The 19,151-nt window shown below is 35.8% G+C and overlaps 2 protein-coding genes across 2 annotated transcripts; both read left to right on the top strand.

The window, feature by feature from the left end:
• The first annotated feature begins 3,472 nt into the window (after window positions 1–3,472).
• On the top strand, window positions 3,473–7,885 carry LOC136759141 (cysteine-rich venom protein). The gene is made up of 7 exons (XM_066714005.1): window positions 3,473–3,533; window positions 4,403–4,503; window positions 4,787–4,877; window positions 5,234–5,376; window positions 5,727–5,821; window positions 7,021–7,103; window positions 7,333–7,885. The coding sequence occupies exons 1-7, from the start codon at window positions 3,473–3,475 to the stop codon at window positions 7,458–7,460; spliced, it is 702 nt and encodes a 233-aa protein (XP_066570102.1). The 3' UTR covers window positions 7,461–7,885.
• A 2,658-nt stretch (window positions 7,886–10,543) lies between these two features.
• On the top strand, window positions 10,544–13,187 carry LOC136751236 (cysteine-rich venom protein tigrin-like). The gene is made up of 6 exons (XM_066706680.1): window positions 10,544–10,641; window positions 10,809–10,899; window positions 11,030–11,166; window positions 11,760–11,857; window positions 12,299–12,387; window positions 12,873–13,187. Exons 1-6 carry the CDS (start codon window positions 10,630–10,632, stop codon window positions 13,004–13,006), a joined length of 561 nt encoding a protein of 186 aa, XP_066562777.1. The 5' UTR covers window positions 10,544–10,629; the 3' UTR covers window positions 13,007–13,187.
• The last annotated feature ends 5,964 nt before the right edge of the window (window positions 13,188–19,151 follow it).

Here is a 19,151-nt window from a genome sequence, read left to right as displayed (position 1 = left end):
CACGATGGGTCGAATGGCCTCCTCTCATTTGTAAACTTTCTGTTCTTATATATTACCAGATTTTAATTTTTCCACATACACTATAAAGTTTACAGAAACGTTTGGAAAAAAATTGTGTGAACACTTAATCGCAGAGATGTAAAGTTTTATCAGAGATTACTAGAATAATACTGATAATAATAAACATGTTTTTCATCACTGATTCTAATATATAACTAAAAAAACTGAACTGATCACAGCTCTACCCTTATCAAATAAAATAAAATAATTATTATCCCCAGAGGGAAAATTACATTTGCAGTCAGGGGTTAAAACAGTCAATGCAACAATCTTAACAACAACAACAAACAACATCCAACAACACCAATACATAGAGGGCATCGAAATACAATCTTGAGACAAAGACTGTCATGACTTTGGAAAGTCATGCTGCTGGTATCTGAACACATTCAGTTGGTAACATTTCTACACCAGTGAATGAAGGAGCCAGCTACATAATTTCTAACTTTGTGTACGTGTTTAAGACGTCTTGTGACTGCTGCCATTTACTTTACTTTATCACCAAACGTCAAACAGAGATTTAAGTAAGATGGCACGCTTCTCAAATCTCAGACCATAATCTTTTTGAACATCTAATCATAAAGACCAGTAGATAATAGTAGCTTTTTGGAACCAATAGTCCATTGTAATACCTCTAATGGACCTATAAAAACTTGTTGATAACCATTGAAGAATCAGTCCATGAGGACATAATGGAAATTATGACAACTTATCATAAGACATTAAGAAAAGGTTGATCAATTTAAATTTTGGATAGCATGTTCTTAGACACACATTCATATTCCATTTGTACACCTGTTTTGCTGGTGAGGGAAAAGAAATGCAAGGAAGTGGGGAAATGTCTAATAAACCTTAGGAGTGCTAATATAAATTTTCAAAAGTAAATTCAATTATTTTAATGCTTTATTTTTATATTTTGTACAATTTGGTTTGCTATTCATCTTTTAAAAAAAGTGTTGGTAAATATTCATAAATATGGGCCACTCTTGCATTCATATTAATGTCTATTATTATTACCAGTATTAGTATTCTTTTAAAGACCCTGTTGTTTTTCTTAATGCCTTAATCAAGCTTAATTCTATATTTTCTATTTTACAATTGTGATGTTAATGAGGAAAGCATATAATTTCTACACATTTGGGGATGATATATAAATGTTCTGAATAGGACCTGGACACAGATCAGTGCAGGAAGAAACTATGAAGGTATGAAATGGTCTGTAACTTCAAGCAATGCTCTTTCAGTAGTCTTCCCCTGGAAACAAAGAATGATAGTGTATATTATATATATATATATATATATATATATATATATATATATATATATATATATATATATATATATAAGGCTACCCAGAAATGTATTCCAACCTTGCTCTATTAAAAAAGATTTTGCCACATTCACTTTTTTCATAGTTACTGATTGACAGTATCTCGTTTGAAAAGTATTCTAGTGTCTTAATACATACGAGGTTATCTGTCTTCACACTCTTTCTATTTCGACGTCCTTATAATTGGAATCACGGTTATCAGTTGCACTTTACTTTTGGATTATGTATTATCTGACCGCTAAATGACTGATAATTAATTGTTTGTTTCTGATCTGTATGAGAAACAAGTCTAAAACATATTTGTACTTTTTTGAATACATGTCAATCTTAATTCATGAAATGAAGGTTTAAGGAGATTTTATTTCAGGTCAGATAAGTCAGGGCAAGTCTCATAGAACCCTAGCATTAAATATGTAAAATACAGCCTTCAAAAGACACATTTCTTTAACTTCAATTTTTTTACTTATTTTCTGAGTTGAACCAATTATTTTGTTTAAGGGTGCCTTTAAAATGGGCAAGACTGTGGCTCTTGAGGACCACTATTGAGGATTGGTGTATAGGTCTTGGGGATCTTATAGCAGTCAGTTAAGATGTGTTCTGTTAACAAGAACTCCATTAAGTAAAGCATGAAACTTACATCAACCAGGGCTTCTGAAATCCATCTATCTGCCCATTTTCAATCACTGTTTCATCCAGTACAGAATCAGGGTGAGCAGAGGGAACAGGGCACAAGGTGCCCCCTGGACAGGGTGCCAGTTAATCACAGGGCTGCTGCTAAAATGCCTTAACCAAATCCAAACTGCAAGACAAATCTCTACCAGCTAAATAACCATAACTTGAATAACACTGCAATGGCATGATTAGCCTACTTAAACACACCCCAAACAACATGCTGTCATGTGTTTGAATCCATGCACTGTTCCCTGCAGGTCAGATAAGTCTACCAATCAGTTTATAGTGATATAATTCCAGATATGAATAATCTGCCATTCCCAAATTATGCTCAGCCAATTTCATTATCACCTTACCATATAAGGCAATCATTTATCTGTCTCAGTGCAGCAAAAGTATATATAAACTGGCAATATGCACACCTTTTTCACTTCAGGATTGTCCTTTCTTTAAAGAAGTCTGGGGTAAGTACCTTGCAAAATACTAATGTATAGCTCCTGTCTCTTAGTTTTGAAACTCCTAATTAAAAAGCTTGGTATTTCTTCAGACTTGGCAAGAAAATTTAAAAACTAAATCTGACATGATGCCAACGTCTAGACATTTGATGTAGCCTACAGTATCTCAGTCTTAGTACAATTCATTCATTATTTGACTTTTGAAGGTTTGTGCTCTTTAATGGCACCATAAATGGGGGAGTTCCATGCAGTGTTATTAACTATTGAAATGATGATGTGCGAGAATCAGTTTTGCAGCAAAAACAACCGGCCACAGTGCAGTACAGGGTCAATCCCAAATACTGGAGTAAATTACGTAAAAATCATGAGAAACGGAAAAACGCGGCTATTTCAATATGCAAATTCACATGCAAATGTGGCAATGCAGAAAGCTGTGTTTCCTCTCCCTCTCCTATTATCTTATGCTGTATATATTGTTGTGGGTCTGTTGTAAAAGTAAAAAGTAAAACTATTCAGAATAAAATAATTCTGAATTATATTGGTTAAATTTGTATTTTTGTTGTATCTTTTCTGAAATTACTGCAAAATAGAATTCACTTATTAATATTATATTCAGCAATTAAAATTCTTATTAACAATCATTCGACAGCACTAAAATTGTAACATTGTAACCAGTGGTTGTTTATGTCAATCACATTGTTTCAAATGTGCCTTTAGAGGACATTCGTTAATTAGATGCATGTTTTAATATGTTATTGGTTTAAGACCAGATCTGTATAATTGCAAATTTGCGGAATTATTTTGGATTTTTTTTTTCTATCCGTAAAATATACTGATAGGCATGCTTTTCACAATATATCAAAGTGGCTAGTACATAATTAAAATCCCATCTGAGCATTGTGATAAAGTATTAGTATTGTAAATTTAAAGTATTTTCTCTAGGTTTTTTCCAATAATGTCTGCACTCAGTTTTGCTGTGAGTGTCATTGCGCTGCTGCAGATCTCCTCCACTTGGGGTGACCTGGTAAGTCATCATCAACAAGAAATTCTAAATGTTGAGGCGCATTATGGATTTATGATTAATACTTTTCCTAAAATTGATATATCACAACTGAGTTACCAGATGACATCACACATCACGCAACACACAAGAATGAAATTATTTCAGTTGTCTTGTCATCACATTTATTGTTCTCAAATAAGTGAGTTGTCACAGCTAAGCTAGACAAAAACATCCAATATAAACAAGTGGGTCTGACTTGAACTAATACTTGAAAACAGCTTGACTCTTGTGTAGGAATGGATATATAGTTTTATAGTATTCAAAATTAGATGTTACTTTCATGTCTGCAAATTGGAAGTCTTCAATGTCTGTTGAACAAGGGAGGAATAGAAAATTGAATTTACATGCACCTCAGTAAAACAATAAAATCATGAATAGATACAAATCAATTCACACATAATAGCAATTAAATTAAATGTTTCCAGCTGTGGACTACTACTAATTTTGGGTTTCTGATTTTCAGCATTATAATTTATTTATAATAAACATATTATTTTAATTTAGTTGTTCACAAAGATATGTATGGGTATTAAAATATATGCATATGTGGTCCATAGTTTAAGTGTTTTATTTATCCTGAGCTACAGTTTTCTAATGTATTGGAATAAAGATGTTAATTACATTCTCCCTCTCTCTCTCTCTCTCTCTCTCTCTCTCGCTCTCTCTCTCTCTCTCTCTCTCTCTCACCCACTTTCTCTCTCTTTCACTTGCTGGAATCACAGTCACGTAAGTTCTAAGTATGACTTTGCTTTTCATGACAAAATGTACACATATTATAATGTATTTTTCCACTTAGATGAAATTTCAACATTGTTTCTACAGAAATCTCCACAAGCAACCCCAGTGTGCAGCAGGAGATTGTTGACCAGCACAATAATGTGAGACGTAATGTGTCTCCAAGTGCCAGTAACATGCTGAAGATGGTACAGTGGGTTTTTCCTGTCATCAGAATCAGAATGATTTCACTGTTAAATAATTACAACAATGAAATAATCTATATTATTAATTTGAATTACAGTGTTGAAATAGCAGTTTTTCAGAAATTCATATCTATAGATAAATGTTCTTGTAAATGGTCAAAATTCTTGGACAAAAACAACCATTTGGTTATCATTCTTTAGATTAGAGATCTTGTACTGATGGAAATGTAGGCCATGTTACGATCATTACTCTTCCACTTTTCTGAACCCCTCGTCTTCCTGAAAGGGATGGAATGTGGAAGCTGCTGCAAACGCCCAGCGATGGGCCCAGACGTGTGCCATGAACCACAGCCCCGACAGCAGCAGAACGATCAGCAGTCAGTAAATGTCCTTTATGTCTAGCATTAAACTCCAAGTTCCTATTTTTGTCATTTGTAGATTCATACATAAGCTGCCATATAAAGAACTTGTCTGTACCAATGACACTGTCCAAATACCAACTCTTGCACTGTTCCTCAATATATAACTAAGTAAATAAATGCATGTTCTTATGAATATGTGCAAATATCATACAAGACTCATAAGAAAGAATAAAGGAAAACCTGATTTTCTGTTTCTGGTTTGTAGGACTTGAGTAATGCAAGTAGAAACCAGCTAAACTATATGATGTGTACATAATTTGAGAACTGATGTTTTTATGGAGGTATTCATTGTATGGATGTTGTCTTAACAGCTAGTGGATGCGGTGAGAATTTGTACATGTCTTCATACCCAAATACCTGGACTGGGGCGATTGACTCTTGGTCTAATGAAGTCAGTAATTACAGATATGGAATGGGGTCTGTGAATGGTGGTGTCATTGGTCATTACACTCAGGTGAGTTTAGCAAAATGATGTATATAGCATTCACACATGTAATAGAAATATAATTGTAACGCTTGAATTAAACTTGTGATTTTACAAGTATGTGTCAAAGTAATTTATAACCTACCTTTTTGTCATAATTAGCATTCCAGTTTTTGTGGGCATTATTGACAACGTTTTAATGAACAGCATGAAAGTGAGACGACGTGTTTGAGCTGTTATGTGAATGTAATCCATAGAAGTCTGGCTTAAATCTGTTGATGTATGAACTTTGTATGTTAGAAAAGCCTGTGTTTGCTCTGCATTCGAATGAGCAATATAAGGAGATATAGGTAGATACATGTGTGTGTTTTCCATTTCAGATGGTGTGGTACAGGTCAAACGAGATTGGCTGTGCTGTTGCCTACTGCCCCAATTCCATGTACAAATACTTCTATGTCTGCCACTATTGTCCTCCGTAAGTAATTTATTTTCAATTTTACAACTATATACACCGATCAGCCATAACATTATGACCACTGACATGTGAAGTGAATAACACTGATAATCTCGTTATCATGGCACCTGTCAGTGGGTGGGATATATTAGGCAGCAAGTGAACATTTTGTCCTCAAAGTTGATGTGTTAGAAGCAGGAAAAATGGGCAACCGTAAGGAACTGAGCAACTTTGACAAGGGCCAGATTGTGATGGCTAGACGACTGGGTCAGAGCATCTCCAAAACTGCAGCTCTTGTGGGGTGTTCCCAGTCTGCAGTGGTCAGTACCTATCAAAAGTAGTCCAAGGAAGGAAAAGCGGTGAACCGGCGACAGGGTCATGGGCGGCCAAGGCTCATTGATGCACGTGGGGAGCGAAGGCTGGCCCGTGTGGTCCAATGCAACAGATGAGCTACTGTAGCTCAAATTGCTGAAAAAGGTAATGCTGGTTCTGATAGAAAGGTGTTGCGTATGGGGCTGCGTAGCCGCAGACCAGTCAGGGTGCCCATGCTGACCCCTGTCCACTGCCGAAAGCGCCTACAATGGGCACGTGAGCATCAGAACTGGACCACGGAGCAATGGAAGAAGGTGGCCTGGTCTGATGAATCACGAGTTCAAGGTGTTGACTTGGCCTCCAAATTCCCCAGATCTCAATCCAATCGAGCATCTGTGGGATGTGCTGGACAAACAAGTCCGATCCATGGAGGCCCCACCTCACAACTTACAGGACTTAAAGGATCTACTGCTAACGTCTTGGTGCCAGATACCACAGCACACCTTCAGAGGTCTAGTGGAGTCCATGCCTCGACGGGTCAGGGCTGTTTTGGCGGCAAAAGGGGGACCTACACAATATTAGACAGGTGGTCATAATGATATGGCTGATCAGTGTATGTTTCATTGTTTTAAACGCTTCCCTAAAATGTAAAAAAAAAACAACACACAATTGTGACTACATTCAAAATACTTTTTTCTAACTCATCACATTGCTTTAAAAAACGTATTATTATTAGATATAACATACTGCTCATCTTTCTTCCTTCCTCAAACTTAAATTGCATTTGAAGGGACACAGAGCCACAGATGTCAGATGTTTCGTTTTTAAATCGGTTTCAAACCATTTGCAGTATAATTCTCTTTCAGCAACTGTTGTACTGCAGTTATATGCTATTGTATGTATTACAGAGGAAACTACCAGTACAAATATCCTTACCAAGAGGGACCCTCCTGTGGCGACTGTCCCAATGCCTGTGACAACAATCTGTGCAGTGAGTGACATATGTGCTTTATAGATATTCTGATGCCTTGTTTTTTGTGGAAAGGTCTAGCACTGTAGATCATCTAATTGAAAACAGGAATGTTGAAATCACTTCATGTTCTTATGTTTCCCATTTAGTTATTTTCTATGACGTGTGGGAATAATGGATATATGTATATGATATTAAGGAGTTGGATAATACAATTAAAATTCTTTTTTTTTTTGCTTTTCCCCTCCAGCAAACCCTTGTAATTACATCAACCAGTACAGTAACTGCCCTTCCCTGAAGCAGCAGTATGGATGCAGCAACCCTCAAGTCTCCTCCTGGTGCCCTGCTTCATGCACCTGTCAAAATAAAATCTTCTGATTTCCTTCTAGGCATGAAAATGACAGTGGTAGTGATTGAGCAGTACCTATTCTCTTAAGAGATGTAATGGAAATAGTTACACAATTTAAAATCTAATTATTTAAAAATTCTGTCAGTTTTAATTTGATGCTGAAATCTCTTGCCAACAAACTGTTTTGTTTAAAAACAGCCTCACTAATCACTAATCTGTTTGTTTTTTTTCTAATGAGTAACTCCTCTTTACAACAACAGTTTTAATGTATTCAAAATATAATTCAAAGCACATTAGGCAAGGCTAAAGTTAGATTTTTATTGTTGTTGTTGTTGGCACGTCTGTTTTCTGAATATGAGCATCTTTGATTATCCAATCTGTGTAAACATTTGGTTTTTAAAAAGGAAATGCACAGAGTGGTTACCATTTCATTCTCATTAAAGAGTTTTATCATAAAGCCAGTGAGGTGTGACTGTTTCAGCTTATTGTCCCTTTCTAAAAGAATAAATCCACTTATCCACAAATCCACAGAAAAATTCAGTTTGGGCATTAATCTACTTAGATGAGCTAGGTCTTATGGGAGTTGCCTGTTAAAACCATAAGTATTAAATGGGTTTTATTAAGCATCACTATTAACATGCGGTATACTCCCAACACCCCAAAGAAAACCACACTCACACACAAAAGTGCAAATGTCCCTGATACAACCAGTAGCATGAATCTGCATTTGTACTCTGCATTGTCTGTCTTTAACAGTAGAGAATCTAAATTGCTGAGATTTATTTTATAATATATACCATAAGTAAACCATATATATATATATATATATATATATAGTAACATTCAACTGGGTATTCAACCCAGATTAACATAAAATGATTTAAATATCTAATGCATTCCCTTTTCACCTGTTATTCTATGATCCAATTCATCTCTGGTGGTGGATATTATGGATTGCTCTGTTCTTAAGTTGGTAAGAATAGGTTTTTTTATTCAGTTAGTTTGTGCAAGATATCAGATCGTATTTGATGTTCATTCAATTTCAGTTTGCAGCAGTTATCTGTGGATACCATTGTAAGGATGCCATTCTTTTTGATGTTGATTCATTGCAGACAAAGAGGCAAAGATCTTGTATCAAGAATATTTACCGAGGTGAATTGTTCTCATATTAATAGACACACTCTATGGGTTTAAATGAATGTTAAATTATTAAATTTGATCATTCCTAAAATAGAACTAAAATATGAAAACTAATAAATATATATATATAAAAAAAGGAAAAGCTGGGTATGATACTGATGTGGTAGAGGTCCACACTTACCTGCCCTTATAATTCTTTAAAGACCCATAAGCACTGAAAGAGTCCTTGACCTCCTTCCGGCGCTTACTCAAAACTAATCTTTTTACACAGTACTTGTGATTGTATACACTTGTGTAAATTGGAATTTGTGAAATGTATTATGCCTTGTACTGAACTGTATTTTTGCACTTTTTTATTGCACTTGTAAGGCGCCCTGGATAAGGGCGTCTGCTAATAAATAAATAAATAAATAAATATAATAATAATAATAATAATAATAGTAATAATAATAAAGGCTTACTCTCGTTACACAATAAGTAACTGAGATCAGTGATGCTTTAAACACAAAGCCACAGAGTGACTATTGGGGCATAATGCCATCTGTTACTTGCATGTGATCTGTGGCCAGTGAATGTGGGAAGACAACACCCACTGACCAAGACACTCCTAGAGGTTTTTGGTTTGTTTTTTTGTTTTTTGTTTGAACTCAAAAGTCATAGGAGGGTGTTAAAATACTATAAATACTGCCTTTAAGTTTGTCATTTTACAATTTACATCCAGCCTTCTGACTTGAGGTAAGTTATCCATCAACTCTCCTTCTCTCCTGAGGTGTTATTTTAATGGTATGTTTTTTTAGACCATAAAATACCATATTCATAAAATATTGACGATGTTCATTAACTCGTTTAGTGAGGTGTATACATTGATTTCACCAGAGTAGCTTAGCCATACATCAGTTTTCCTGTTGCGCACATCTGTTACGCTTCTGCTGAGATGTATATTGTCGAAATGTAACAAAACAAAGTGTACAGTAGATCCTATCCACACATGTATTGATATGATTAAGGTATGTACCTTGAAAAATAGCATGACAAGACAGATTACATATTAAAAACTGTATAGGCACAGGTATAAGTTTTTAAATGTACAGTTAAACTAATTAATCCTTTTAACAAGCAAAATGGTTAGCCTCTGCTATTCTCTTTTACTTGCAGTACCTTTTGCAGCAATGTCTTTTCTCAAGTTTGCTGTGTGTATCAGTGCAGTTCTGCCACTATGCACTGCCCTGGTAAGTATCAATTTATTTGTAATCAGTAATGCTATGAGTGCATTTACATTTGTAAAGCAATATATACATATTTATATATAAAAAAAAAAACACTCACAGAAGACGAATGCAGTAACTGCAGTATTGGTGTAATATGTCTATATATCACAGAATCAGTACATTGTAAACTTATCATATTATTAACTTGAGTGTCTTCTTTTCTTTCTTTTGTTCTTGTATTGAAGACAATGTCAGGTAAGATTATTATTACTACTACTACAACTATACTACTACTACACCTTAAGAATCTGCATGTAACGATAGCAGTAGTGTAATTCACACTGCAATCTGTTCTCTGTGTGTGGCGCTGTCCACTCCTGGTATAGTCAGTAGCCCTGTGACTTCTGTTCTTTTGTTGCAATGTCAATCTTAAAAACCTACAAAGGCTTGCTGCGCTTATATAGTTTCAGAAATACTCTGCTGAAGGTGTGGGGTTTTTTTTCCAGAAAATGTAGAAAAAAGAAACCTACTGTAAAGTGAGATGAATTCTGGATCACTCAGCAGATAGTTGTCATTTATGATGCTTCAATGTCTGATACTGATTAAAAACAGAAAACAAATAGAAAGCACTTCAGTATATTTGCACTGAAAATAAAAAAACCCAGTTAATAATATATGTAAATAACAAATACTAATCATCCAGTCATAATACATATTTTGATGGTCATTGTTATTGATGTTGCTGTTATTATTTATCACAGATCTATCTACAAGTGCTTCAGAAGTTCAGAAAGCCATTGTAGACAAACACAATGCCCTGAGGAGATCGGTGACCCCAACTGCAAGCAACATGCTTAAGATGGTAAGTTATCCTGCCTCGTATTTTATTATCCATTTTGTATCACAATATGATGTTGTTGTTTGTTTGCTTTTTTGTTATAATTAGTTTGTGTTCGTTGAATCCATGCTAATTGATTTGATCTTTGAGTAATGTTTCTCATTGTTTTGCCTTGTGATATTTTATGTAAGTCCTGGAGTGATGAAGCTGCTTCAAATGCTCTATCCTGGGCCCAGACATGTTCTGGGATGCACAGCGAATCACAGCAGAGAACCATCAACGGTCAGTGACATAGCTTTATTGAGGCAATGCTTAAGCTAAGGCCATAAAAAGAAAACATGCACTTTTTGAAAGTATATTTTAAAATGTTATTGGTATATACATTCACTGTGGTATATGTATTCTTTTTCAGGAATGCGTTGCGGTGAGAATCTGTTCATGGCCAGTGACCTTAGTGCCTGGGAGAAAGGAATTCAAGACTGGTACAATGAAGTTCAAAACCTCACCTACAATGTTGGAAGAGCTGGTGTTGTTGGTCATTACACTCAGGTAAAAGGGTCGACCACAGTTTGTTTGTTTGTTTGTTTGTTTATTATTTTTGTTGTAAATGCTTAAGGGGCCTCTACACTAGGATTTGTAGGTGCTACATTATATTTTACACTGGGTTCAGATGTTACATTACATTCACTTTATGTGTCAAACTTTAGTCTTGATTCCTTTAAAGTTCGTCAAACAATTCCAGTTTACTGGATGTACAGATGTAACCAGCACAGAGAGGCAAGAGAGCAGTCAATTAAAATCTGTTTAATATAATACCTTATAGTTTTTCAATAAAGTGTATTTGTAGCGATTATCATCATAATAACATAATTTTGCAAAAACTCATGAAGAACAACACATAGTGCTTAATAAAATAGCTAAAAAAAACAAGTTTTGTATCAAAATTAAGTGTAAGTGTTTTTTTGGCCCACATATCCCATATCGCATATTCGCCAAGTGAGGTTAACTTAGCCTTGAAGCTCTCCCTGTGAAGCTCAGGAGTGTGTGTGAGATTTATTTTTAACATCAACTGAAAGGAAATGTATGTTCTGCCATAATAAGTACAATTCTCTCTCTCTCTCTCTCTTCTTACTGATGGCTAGGTTGTGTGGTATCGGTCGAATCTGGTTGGCTGTGCCATTGCTCACTGCCCTGATGAAGAACTGTTTCATTATTTTTATGTGTGCCACTACTGTCCTCCGTAAGTAAAGTGAATTTATACTTCTATGTATTGTTTTTTTTCCTCACTATATATTGATCACAGTGATGATATCATATACATATGACAACAGCTGAAATTAAATAAAATACATGGGGTTTAAAACATTGTCCCACCCACCTATTGCAAATTTAATTTGTAAACTTCACTGCTGTTTGGTCCTGGTTTGGTAACCCAGAGGAAGCACGCTGTCCTTCAAGTGCCCCAATGATTGTCACTCACATCATTAACATTTCCTTAGTACCTATAGAGAAATGCATTCTTTGCATATTGCCACATTGAATATGACAATATGAATATGACAGCATCTATTCTCTTATATATCATTGGCACAGAAGGCATTTCCATGGTAGTTTGTTTTATGATGTTGTAGTTTCCTGTCATTCTGACCTCTAATGACAGACGTGATTTTGTGTTTTGCAGAGGTAACTATGCAGATTCCTTGTATACTCCATACAAGGCAGGGCCTCCCTGCGGTGATTGCCCAAATAGCTGTGAGGACAAGCTCTGCAGTAAGTATTATCATTGGCCAGTTTCATAGTAATGTGGGACAAACTTACAAACAGTTATTTATTGTCTCAGCATAAGGAGATACGTATCTATGCATAAGTATATACAAATATATTCTATCCAGTTACTGAAACCCACTTAAAATTAAATAATACATTTATTTAGAACTAGCAATTGTGTAAGACTCCTGTATCAAAAATGGTATTTTGACACCAAAACCAATATATTTTTTGCACAGCTCCCTCTTCTCCTCAAAATATTTATTTTTTCTTTCTTTCAATCCAGCCATGATGTTTTTCTTTAACAATGTACTTTATTAAATGTTGTCTATCAAAGTTTATTAAATCTGATGTCTATCCATGTGTATCTATGTGTAATAGTCTATTTCTATATTTATCTGATTGTGTAGTGTCTGAATCTTCAATATTGTAACATGCTGTGTGATCTATACACACACACATATATAAATACATTTACTTTCTTTCAGATAATCCCTGTGAACTGTTTGACAAGTCCAGCAGCTGCAAACAGATGTTAACCAAGTACAAGAATGGATGTCAGTACGAACCGATCCAATCTATGTGTGCAGCTTCATGCGGTTGTGGAGATAAGATTTACTGAGTCCTATTTAGTGATGCCTTCACAAGACCAACATACTAAATCCTGTACTAACTGTACTAAGATTGTGAACATAGTGATATTCATTTCAATAAAATAAACTGCATTTCAAATGTGTTGCATTTCTGAAATGTATAATATTAATTGTTGGAATATAATCTGATAAAAAGCATATATACATTGATTTATATATTGATTCATTATTAAGGAAATAAGTGCTTAATATGGTTCCTAATGCTTTCACAGCACCATGTTTCAGTTGCACATGAGATGATACATTTGTAATTTACCAAGTCATACAAAATATGTATTATGAGATTATTGCCACCAGAGGACGCTAATATGCTTCTGAAACCCAATGCAAAACACACTGCTTGGAATATTAATTTCAGCACGATTTTAAAGGTACTGTTACTCAAAATAAAATGGCCAATTCTTTAAAACATATAAGGCCCTATACATTAGCATCTGCAAGCCTCTAACTCAGTGATTCTCAAACTTGGGGTAGGTTTTTAAAAATCCGGAAAATAGGACTCCCCATGTATTTAGGGTAAACAGGCATTATACACCGATCAGCCATAACATTATGACCACCTGCCTAATATTGTGTAGGTCCCCCTTTTGCCACCAAAACAGCCCTGACCCGTCGAGGCATGGACTCCACTAGACCTCTGAAGGTGTGCTGTGGTATCTGGCACCAAGTCGTTAGCATCAGATCCTTTAAGTCCTGTAAGTTGCGAGGTGGGGCCTCCATGGATCGGACTTGTTTGTCCAGCACATCCCACAGATGCTTTATTGGATTGAGATCTGGGGAATTTGGAGGCCAAGTCAACACCTTGAACTCGTGATTCATCAGACCAGGCCACCTTCTTCCATTGCTCCGTGGTCCAGTTCTGATGCTCACGTGCCCATTGTAGGCGCTTTCGGCAGTGGACAGGGGTCAGCATGGGCACCCTGACTGGTCTGCGGCTACGCAGCCCCATACGCAACAAACTGTGATGCACTGTGTGTTCTGACACCTTTCTATCACAACAAGCATTCACTTTTTCAGCAATTTGAGCTACAGTAGCTCGTCTGTTGGATCGGACCACACGGGCCAGCCTTCGCTCCCCATGTGCATCAATGAGCCTTGGCCGCCCATGACCCTGTCGCCGGTTCACCGCTTTTCCTTCCTTGGACCACTTTTGATAGGTACTGACCACTGCAGACCGGGAACACCCCACAAGAGCTGCAGTTTTGGAGATGCTCTGACCCAGTCGTCTATCCATCACAATTTGGCCCTTGTCAAAGTCGCTCAGATCCTTACGCTGCCCATTTTTCCTGTTTCTAACACATCAACTTTGAGGACAAAATGTTCAGTTGCTGCCTAATATATCCCACCCACTGATAGGTGCCATGATAATGAGATTATCAGTGTCATTCACTTCACCTGTCAGTGGTCATAATGTTATGGCTGATCGGTGTATATATACTGTTGCACAAACTTGTAAGAGATGGGTAGCTGATTGACAGTAAGGATTTCACAGGAAACATTATTAAAAAAATACAGCCAATATTTGAAAACTATTCCAACATTTTTCTTGTCCTTGTTTATTTTAATTTATTTTAACCTGTGAGGAATCTGTAAAGGTAAACTGACACAGGCAACCAAAGCATACAAACTGCATGTATGGCAAGATGTCCTGAATAAGTTAATTTATAGTGAGTTTGGATTTGACCTGCTGATCCACTGCGAAGGAGTTTGAGCTGAACAAATCAAGTTTTGTAATTTAATTTTGTCTCCAAGTCAGAGATACCTCTAAGGTATTGGTCCGTTAAGAGCTTTTCTTACTGCCTTCTAAATCACTTGATGAGTTTAGGGATATACAGTGAAAAAAAGGACTAAAGAATAACATTAATAATTTGAAATGTCCATCACCAGTAAATTAAGAGCACAAACTTCAAACGCGTAGGAAATCCCTGAAATGATGGCATGCGTAGAACTACAAACATAAAATGTTATTTCAAAAAAGAAAGAAAATAGGGTTTTCCTGCACGGGTGTTTTCTCTAGATACAGTGTGGTGCAGGAGTTGTTGACGCTTGATAAGGCTTACCAGTCGAAGCTGGTCTCTTATCAGCTGCAGCAGGGGAACGTTACAGTTATTCAAACTGGAAATTCATTTTTCAGAACCACGTTCAGAGCAGGGTGTGTGATGTGCATATTCCCTTTTTTTTTTCCAGCAAGCCAAGAATGCTGTGTTTGCCTTACAATATTGTTAATATAACTTTGTTGTGCATTTATGATCTTGTATAACTACAGGACACATGGGACAGAGGGAATTGGTTATATTAAAAAAACTAAATTATATAAACAAATTAGGTCACTGCTCTTAAGTACCGAAATTACATTGCATGACACATGATAGCTCACGAACAGAAGGTATGGAAAGTGAATTTATTTGTTTTCTTGTTTGTTTATTACTTCACAATATTAGCTTTGTCCAAACTATAAGTATACACTATATATGCTGACTGAAATTACATTATTCAATGGGAGCTCTATCCCAAGCCCAGTTAGCCCAGATCTTAACATCTACAGAAATAAATATAGATGTATATAGCGATATATGTTTACAGTAAAAAGACAGCAAAACATGTTGCATTTAATTTTTTTAAGGTTAAAAAAGGTCATAGAACTCAAAACGTCATGCTGCTTCTTGTTTTAAGTAACAATCCCTGAAACAAATCACCACCCTGACTTCTTCATTGTGATAAATATATAAAGTAATGCAAACACCAGTGCGAAAACACAACTATCTGTTTCTTGTCAAACGTACAGTTTTTATTTTTTATCAATTAAAACATTTAAATTTTTTCAGACCATGAATTTCAAGGATACAAGAGACTACGTAGACACTTAATTTAGTCTGTACTATCTGTGTTATTAAACCTCATTATCTCGTCTCTGGTTAAGAACAAACAAAATAGATTGGGAAACAACAGGAAATGTCATGATCCACCCTGAAAGACTCTTCAGTTGTAGACCAAGCAACAAAATCCAGGCCTTGCAGCAGTACATACATCTGACTTGCTGCTACTGGCACTTTCCGTGAAAATGCTGACATTTAAGACATGAATACAAGGTAGGAAAAATCTAATGGCTGAGGTAATTTTACCGTATACAGGCCTTGTCAATTCCTTCAAAGTTTAACCCGATTCCCTTCATGCCCTCCCAGATGTGCTCTGTCTGTCAGATATCTGTGCTTTCACCTCTGATTGTACATAGTGCTGAACACAGTAACACCACAAATATAATCTCTCAGAGAGTAATTCTCTAGCACTGGGGCCTGGGCATTTATGAATTTCCAAACCATGCCTTACACTACAAAGGAAATGTGTGAGGACTTCACAAAGGGTCATGGGGAACAAGTTTGTCCCTTTTTCCGCCACCACTGACCCTGTTTTCCCACCACTAACTCTAATAATAAATATCATTTGCAGTCCCCCATTTTCTTATCAACCCGGCGTTCAAAATATGAAAACTGACAGGATAAACCACAGTCTAATAAATCCAAAATAACAATTCAAAATTGTAAATCTGCAAGCAATTACACACTGTCAGACTGATGAAAAGCTAAATGCATATGCTTGACATAAATAACAGACGTATCATGCTAGGGATGTTTGATATTATTAATAATATGAGTAGTGAGGATCTTGTCTATGGATTCTCAATGAAGATAAAGTTGAGTGAACAATATTTGAAACTTGGTACTTGATGGTGGGTTTGCACAGAAAGAGAAATCTGTTGTCACACAATTGCTGCCTTTAGGTAACTGGCATGTAATTTTGTTAATGTGATTTGGCTGCATGTGACTTTAGTTCACAGATTTTGGTGATGGGTGTGTCTGCAGAGCTCTCACTATATCCAGTTGCATCACATTGGCAATGATAGACCAAAAGGTGCTCTCCATGTTTTGGTTGCCTGTGTCAACTGGACTTCTTGAGAAAGATTACAGAAGTGTCTTTAACTTGCTACCTTGGATCAGTTCTATATGGGTTGTTATTTAATTACGAACCCCTTGGCATTTTAATAGAAAATTAATTCTAAGTTCACAGGATTGTCTAAGGGCAAAGGCTAAAGAACAAAGGGTTTAATAATTTACTTTGTTTTCATTCCCATGAACTCAGCTGGGACGGCCATATGGTTTCTTTGTATGGTAGCTGTTATGAGCAATTTCAGCTCCTTGTCATTACCCTGTGAAATCTGTTAAGAAATCACTTGCATGTCAGGAACTGAATATTTTGATGAGTAAATCTCTAGTAAGAGGCCTACATTCCTCTTGTATCTTGAATTAAAAAACATAATTCATTAAAAACAAATACTGCATTTTCCTGCCTTAAAATTAGAATCACAGGATTGTTCACATTTACATGAAACTGTTTTATGTTTTAAACATCATTTATCATGTTCATACCAAACTTTTCAATTTTATGGCAGAAAGAAGTTCACTGACCATTCAGTATATCAAAAAGAGTACATTCACATGGATGGCAGAGTGTGTTGTGTTATCAGCACAGCATCATCTGAACACAAATGGTCTCACTTCACCAGCTGTTTTCATTCAGCTTCACAGTAAATCAGGTTTTCAAATTTGATGGTGTCTGTTTGCCTTTAAGTAGAACCAACAAGGGAAAGTATATCACTTGTGTCATCTGGTTTCCATCATCAGATTTACTATACATTCCTTGAATACCTGCTCTTATTGCAGGGTACCCTGTAAATCTAGTTCCAAAAAGAACACCATCTATTCAAATTATGGACTGATTCATCTGATGTAATTGTTTCATCTGTGTTTATCTTACTTTAATCATATTTTTGTAAATAAATGTAATGCTGTGAGCTGGTTTTGAATGGATACTGTACGCAGTAGTATCCCAATTTTGTTTTTTAAATCTTATTCAGAAATTAACCCATGTATACAAACTTTTCTATCCCAAGTAAATCTTTGGCAGACCGATATCTTGCTATTGTTTTCTTGCCTGACAAGACCATTTTTTCAGCCCTACGCTACTGCAAACTGATCAGACTACCAGCTTCCTCAGGGAAAAAAAACAAAATGTTGGTTCCACGGCAGGATGCTTCATTTTTTTATTTTTTCATGCTTTCCGATTTACATGGGAAGTTCTGGGTTGCAACCCAATCATTTTAGTTTTTATTAAGATGTGTTGATAAAGGTCCAGGTTGATTACTACATGGAGCCACACGAGGAAAGGGTGGAGTGCAAGCATCAATTAAGCATAATTTAAAGAATCCTTTGTTAGATAAAACAATTACCGATCACTTGAATGTGTCTGTGGTCTGTGTTGTGAGTCAACACTAATGTTACGTTTTAATATATACATTTCAATGTATAGAAACTGACTGATAAAAAATATAGAATACTTTTCTGTTCCACATACACTTCTTATTCGGCTACAATATGAACGCGCCTGCAGAAGAAAAACAAATACAGTCCAGTATGTTTTAGGGAAATCTACATGGATACAGCATATAAAATAGGAGAGCATTACCTTATCACAAATTTCATGTTGGCAGTGGACTGAAACGTGTAATTGAGGAAACTCAAACGGTTATAGATGTTTTATCTTTCTGAGACTCCCATGACAGTAAAAAAAAAACTGCTCTGTCACTTCAAATAGATTGTGTATGATTTAAAAAAAAAAACATTTGCTGTTCATGTCTATACATTTAAATGGCTCCTGGAAACTATGTGGCTGTTGTATGAATGAAGTACAACAGGACAAAAAAGATTTCAAAGCTGCTGTACCTTTATCAAGACATCTTGAACAGGAAATAGTTCAGTATAATTTTTAAGGAATTAAAATTGTTTTTTGTCCTTGTCTTAAGTTGTTTTTTTAGTTCCCTGATGTATACCACTTTTATAACATGGCGTCAGATGCATTATGACGTCTATCTACTCATAATAGGTTTACTGCGCTCCTTTCAAAGTATGTGCTGATTCGTTTTTTTCCACTATATTTGTTTTCTATACATCTTACATCATACACCAGACACTAAAGTACTTTATAATAGAACATGTTCACAACTCACAATCACAATTGTAACCTTACGAAACAGTTAACAGATTAATTAAACACTGATCA

The sequence above is a fragment of the Amia ocellicauda genome, chromosome 1, assembly GCF_036373705.1.
Source record: "Amia ocellicauda isolate fAmiCal2 chromosome 1, fAmiCal2.hap1, whole genome shotgun sequence".
NCBI lineage: Eukaryota > Metazoa > Chordata > Actinopteri > Amiiformes > Amiidae > Amia > Amia ocellicauda.
Note: the sequence above shows the minus strand (reverse complement) of the source record. Positions and strands in the feature narration are given on the sequence as shown.

Coding starts and splice junctions, on each gene's coding strand:
- LOC136759141 (XM_066714005.1), top strand. CDS start 3,473: ATGTCTGCACTCAGTTTTGCTGTGAGTGTCATTGCGCTGCTGCAGATC. Junction 3,534..4,402: donor GCAGATCTCCTCCACTTGGG/GTGACCTGGTAA, acceptor TTGTTTCTACAG/AAATCTCCACAAGCAACCCC. Junction 5,822..7,020: donor GTCTGCCACTATTGTCCTCC/GTAAGTAATTTA, acceptor TATGTATTACAG/AGGAAACTACCAGTACAAAT.
- LOC136751236 (XM_066706680.1), top strand. Junction 11,858..12,298: donor GTGTGCCACTACTGTCCTCC/GTAAGTAAAGTG, acceptor TGTGTTTTGCAG/AGGTAACTATGCAGATTCCT. Junction 12,388..12,872: donor CTGTGAGGACAAGCTCTGCA/GTAAGTATTATC, acceptor ACTTTCTTTCAG/ATAATCCCTGTGAACTGTTT.